Source organism: Aphanomyces astaci, assembly GCF_000520075.1.
Source record: "Aphanomyces astaci strain APO3 unplaced genomic scaffold supercont1.13, whole genome shotgun sequence".
Lineage (NCBI taxonomy): Eukaryota > Oomycota > Saprolegniomycetes > Saprolegniales > Verrucalvaceae > Aphanomyces > Aphanomyces astaci.
This window is the reverse complement of record NW_009798276.1, coordinates 945,122-951,036: the sequence shown is the minus strand read 5'-3', so window position 1 is coordinate 951,036 and position 5,915 is coordinate 945,122. Positions and strand designations below refer to the sequence as shown.

Genomic DNA, 5,915 nt, shown 5'->3' with positions numbered 1-5,915 from the left:
AATCATAGCCTACTTACCCTGTCCGCCACTAGAATGACCCTCGTTAGGTCGGCTCATAATTTTGGTTCAAGAATGATGTGGAAGGTATTTTGATTGGCTATACCCCATTCCAAGTTTTAGTCGGAACATGCTCTTTCGGGGTTTCGCTTTTGCACATTTGAAAAGTGCAAATCGAAGTTATATCTGCTATTCTCGGGACCAAATTGCTCAATTCACTGGTCATCATGAACAACTTTTGATATTACAAATGTCACACAGCAAGGACATGCGCCGGAGTTCTTCCGTACAGCGATGTACGTATGGTGCCACATCGTAAAAACCTCGCCATCTTCTTGTTCCATCGCGTAGTACATGCAGGTAGCATGTACTACGCGATGGAATAACAGCCAAGGTGTTTTGGTCACTTCAGCATCACATGTGATTATTATTGTTCAGAGTTATTTGGCATTTATAAAACCCCAGTGAATTAGCTAAAACACCAGGTATTCATTCAACCTTGTAACACAGTTACAGCAGAAGTACCACTCTTTTAGCCACGTAAAACCGACGCCAAAACAAGTGCAAAGCACAATACACGCTAATTTGAAATAGTACTCTTTTACGAATGGATATTTTGGGTGTTGTGAATATTCGTCCGGTTAACCTTACTTTATACTTGGTTTGCGGATGGAAAAATTCATTAACGGCAATTATCTATTTGACATATACTTGAATGAACTATGGTTCTGAAATGTTTGCAAGATACTAGCCTTTTACGAATATTTGCGAATCATTAATTATCCGGATTATTGAAACGGTTGTTTGTGTGGTCGTTGGTCTGCGCCAACATGCAACTTACTTCGATAAGAAACGAGTTCAAAATCTCACTCGGACTTATTCCGTTGGCACAACGAGGGGGTCGTTGGATTTGGCGCGCCTCATAGACATCAATGGTGTAATGTTAGCATATCGAATAGGGTGCACCTTATACACAATAGGTACAATATACTGTGTTTAAAATACACAATTCTACAGCTTTACGTAATGCATTATGTAAGTACTTATTGTAAAATTCCACAGCACATCAGATGGAGTAACTGTTAGTTACTCCATGCGTATCGTTTTCACCACACACAGAGTAACTGATGCCAAATATAGCAGAAAAGTACCCTTTTACGAACGGTTTGAGCAGTTTCACGAACTCTTTTGTCCGGATATACATAGAAATCACGAGCTGAAAGAGTTCGTGAATGTTCGTGATTGGTCAGTATCAAAGAAGTATCACGGATATAACCTTGTTCTTTGTATACTTGACAAGTATTAAAATAATATCTCCCTTTTACGAACTCTATTATCCGGATGAATAAATCATCCATTCTCGACTTGAACGATGGGCAGGACGAAGCGCAAGCATAATGAGGATGCGTCCGAAGCAGTGGCAGGAGTTCGTGTTGTCGCCTTACGCCTCGTTCACGACACAAGGGCCTAGTACACGTCTATACTAGAACGCTTCAAGCGATGGCTTCTCTGCGAGCACCGGGAGTTCGTAGTCGACTCCGTCATTCAATTGCCTCTGTCGACCACTCTCTGCCATACATACTTGGACTACGCATCAATCAAGCGCGATGCTACAGGATCGGAGCTAGTGCCCAAACGATTCAACTCGTTTTCGACCATTGGGACGTGTAAAAGTGCATTAAAGTACCTTTACAAGGAGGCCAACCTCAAGATGCACGATGACCTGGACGCTAGGCTCAAAGGTATGATGCGAGTGTTTAACCTTGTACTTGTGCAATGCATATTTATATTTATGGAGATTTTGCAAATGGATACAAGCGCCGCATTGCCCAGCTCAAGGAAGACGGTGAAATGCCAATAGGAGAGGGGAAACTACCCATGACAATTGATGGTAGTAATGACATTGTTTGTGTTATACTTAATTAGTTTGATTAGGTTATTCATACTTGGCTCGAGCAGCGTTGGCTGGTCAGACTACGCGCTTGCAATCAACGCGCACACTTTCCTCGTGTTTTGATGGCGCGCGGTGTCCACTGCGTCAATTCGTTTCGACAACGTCACATGGCAAGGTAGACAGTAATGCTTACTGATCGACTGTGTACTGATGTTTGGTTAGGCGATGCCCTTGTGGTAAAATTTTGTCGAACGAAAAGTGACCAAGAAGGTGCTGGGCTGTTTCCAAAGCACGTTTATGCCAATCCGACATGCCCATGGATTTGTCCAATATTGAGGTTGATAGAATTTCGAATTTTGAACTTATAACGAATGTATTTTTGTATTAGCCTGGCAATTATTGTATTCACGCGAGGGCTTCCAAGCAAGGAGAGTTCAACGTTGCTCTTTGGCGTGAACGCCAAGGCCCGGTTTTCGAAGTGGTTGCTCAAAGTGTGTGCTTCAAACGAAGCGGAGATCGTTGCCATGGACATGTCATTTTCTGATATTGGCACACACTCATTCCGAAAAGGCGTAGCAACATCGCTGTCGAACACGCCGGGGGGGCCACAGGCTGTATCCATTTGGCTGCACGCTGGATGGAGTCTTGGCAGCGTTCAAGGGCGCTACGTCTTTGAGGGGTCAGGGGGTGATCAATTCGTCGGCCGTGCGGCTACAGGTTCAAATATTGTATTAAAATTAAGTATAATTATTCATCATTTAAGTTAATAGGTCTCCAATTAAGTTCGAGTGCTTTTGGCGCGCTACCTCCTCATATCGCAGCACTTGCGTTGGAGGAGTGGGAGAAGTACTTGCCAGACTACGCAACTGAGTACCCAGCCTGTTTTCGCTGCGTGTTACCTTATCTGTTGGCTTCGTTGGCATTACCCCACGAGTGGTTGAAAGTGACGTTTAGTCCGGGGCATCCTCTGTTTATGTCGACGGTGTGGCGTTCGGGTAAATTGAACCCCTTGTGGCCATGAAATTCAGCAGTCAGCGCCAGTTAAGTTCGGCCCTGGTCATGTTATCCATGATGAACGACTCGTTCGCAAATCTACGGTCTCAGCTATTGGCGGATATCAAATCCATCCCATCCCCACCGTCCCCTGATCCAGCCACTGTGGGTACAGCCTGTAATCTCGCTCACGTGTGATCACAGAAACGTGGGAGACTTCAGTCCGTGCCGTTCGTCATCACCGGAGCAGAATGCCATGGGACCGCAGGGGTAGGTGAGTGTGGGGTGCAGCGATCGGCCACGTCGATCCATCGTCGGCCGAGTGCAGGTTGAATTCTGACTCCACATTGGACAAAACTCATGAAATTTTATCGATTATATTGTATCTATTGGCTAAAAGGTGGACAACTGTTATCAAAACTTCGTTAGGCGGACCATTCCCTCTTTCATTGTAGTACTACTTTGATCCGAAACGTTTGTCAGGTTCGACTTTTCATTGGCGGAATTATTCGAATACAAGGCCGTTTCCAACTCTGATTGGTGCATCTGAAAGCGCAGGATCTCAGCTTTGATTGGACCATTTATGCGTAAAGTAGAACGCTTTTGCTGTTGAGATAAGCACCATCAAAGTTGGTGGGACCCTCATAAAATACTAACGGCCATCCGCTGGGACTACATACCACTATTTGCGAGCCCACACTCACATCCTCACATCCTACATACACACCCCACCCATTCATGTCCAACCAGACCCTCGGCGCTAGTCCAGCTGCCTCCGTCGATGTTGCCCAGCCCCCAAACGGTCACAAGCACTTGTCCCCTACGGAGCGTCAGGCTGTCTACGAAATGCTTCTAGGAGCTGCCATAGGAGCGGTACTCCCTCGAGGGGTCATTGTCAAAGCAGCGAAGCAGTTTGGCTGCCACGAACGCACCGTATCACGCATCTGGGTTCGAGCGCAGCTCTCCCTGCGGCATGGTAGCATCTCAGCTGATGTCCGCACGAAATTGCGTGGTAAACCTGCAAAAAGCTATAAATACATTAATTTTACCAATTATCCATTTATAAAGTTTAATATCTTAAGGAAATATTGGACGACGGCAAAAGCGAACCAATGAAGAAATAGAAAGCGCAATTCGAGCAGTCCCGTTGATGTCGCGGCAGACTCTTCGTTCGCTTTCGGCTGCGTGTGGGATCCCAATGACATCCATTATTCGCCACAAGAAGAAGACCCCAAGATTCAAGGCCAAGTCCAACTACGTCAAACCATTCCTCACGTCAGCGAACATCGAAGCTCGTCTGAGGTACGCAATGCCCTTCGTTCGACCTTTGTCAAATGGTCGCCACTCTTTCTCCAACATGCTCGATTTCGTGCATGTTGATGAAAAGTGGTTCTATTTGACGAAGGTCAAACGTCGGTACTATGTGTACGATGACGAAGAGGTGGCTGCGCGCTCCGTCAAGCCCAAGCACTACATAACCAAGGTTATGTTTCTTGGCCCCGTGGCCCGTCCCCGCTACGGCCATCACTGCAAGAAGTTTTGGGACGGCAAGGTTGGTGTGTGGCCCTTCGTTCAAGTGTCGCCGGCGTTGCGTGGAAGCAAGAACCGCCGCAAGGGCACCCTTGTCACTGTTCCTCAAGCCCTGTATTTTGACGCCGTGCTGAACAAGGTCATCCCTGCCATTATGGCCAAGTTTCCTGGCGGTGTGCGGCGCGGTAACGTGTTCCTCCAACAAGACAATGCCAGCCCGCACCGTTGCGTTACGACAGAGCTGCTTCAAGCCAAAGGTGTGCGTGGGATTGTTGTAGCAAATCAGCCTCCCAACAGTCCAGACTTTAATGTCTTAGATTTAGGTTTTTTTAATTTATTCAAAGTCTTCAGCACCAAAAGGCAACTCGTTCAATCGAGGAGCTTATTGGGGCTGTAGAAAGTGCGTTTTATGAGTTGCCGGCAGATACAGTTGCAAAGACATTCATAACACTTCAAAAGGTTTTGGAAATGTCCATTGAAATGCTTGGAAGCAATGATTACAAACTTCCTCATATGAGAAAGGATGTTTCAATTGCTGACTTTGCATCGTACAATGTTGAGTTCGATGCATCTTGCTACGAGAGTGCGTTAACTCATTTGCATGAGCGAGGGTCTGGGCGAGGAGTCCACCATGGAAGCGTTGGTGAATTCTCTTGATTGAGTAGTCGGCATGAACTAAAAAAATACATTAAATTTTGTGCCTTGAATATGTTGTCTTGGAGTTGCATATAAAAATCAAGTTGTTCGAAAGCCATGGCACATACTTTAATCAAATGAAAAACTACCTGACAAACGTTTCAGATCAGAGTAGTATCCATTAACAGTAAATTCAATTTTCGTCGTTCCAAGCAACTTTCCAAAACGAACGGAGCCAATCAGAATGGTTCCCGTCGTACTTCGAAATCCGTTTTTTGAAGTACGATAAGTACTGTAGCCATGCATTTATCGTGTTTTGGTTAAATGCGCATTCCAAGCAGTGATGTTGAAATTGCTGGACACTACTCATTTCATCCGCCATGAATACTGAGTACATGGTAACTTGGTGGCTGCTACGATTGCAGCAGCCGAAGCGGCAACTTCAACACTCGACCCAAGTCTCGGTCCAACCAATTTGCCGGCATTCTTCCAGATAAGCCCCCGGTCACTAATTATATTAATTTTATTCAATTCCAAAAATTCATCGGGATAAAACATCCCCGCCTCGACCGACAAACCACCTTTGACCACACACAATAGAATGATAAGCAATCAAATCAAGTTATTATTAGATTAGTTACCAAGTACTGTTTACGAATGGCAATGGGTGACTGCCAAATATCTCGCAAGTGCCTCTCGCAATCAAATTTGCGAGTCCGGATAACGTGTATTTTTTTAACCGACGTCGATGGGTGGCAATCGAGGCACTCCACGACTTGGCTCGACCTGCCTTCGTTACCCGGTGAGATTGCGAGAAAATTTGTGCACGATGCCAAAGCCTTTGAAAATGTATTTCGATCATATC

The 5,915-nt window shown here is 45.5% G+C and overlaps 2 protein-coding genes across 2 annotated transcripts; both read left to right on the top strand.

Annotated features, from left to right (window-relative positions):
* Positions 1-1,369: 1,369 nt before the first annotated feature.
* On the top strand, positions 1,370-2,912 carry H257_06737 (hypothetical protein; the record flags this gene model as incomplete). The annotated part of the gene is made up of 4 exons (XM_009832088.1): positions 1,370-1,423; positions 1,469-1,739; positions 2,306-2,608; positions 2,662-2,912. 4 exons carry the CDS (start codon positions 1,370-1,372, stop codon positions 2,910-2,912), a joined length of 879 nt encoding a protein of 292 aa, XP_009830390.1.
* Positions 2,913-3,622: 710 nt separating this feature from the next.
* H257_06736 (hypothetical protein) lies at positions 3,623-4,811 on the top strand (the record flags this gene model as incomplete). The annotated part of the gene is made up of 2 exons (XM_009832087.1): positions 3,623-3,896; positions 4,009-4,811. 2 exons carry the CDS (start codon positions 3,623-3,625, stop codon positions 4,809-4,811), a joined length of 1,077 nt encoding a protein of 358 aa, XP_009830389.1.
* Between the last annotated feature and the right edge of the window lie 1,104 nt (positions 4,812-5,915).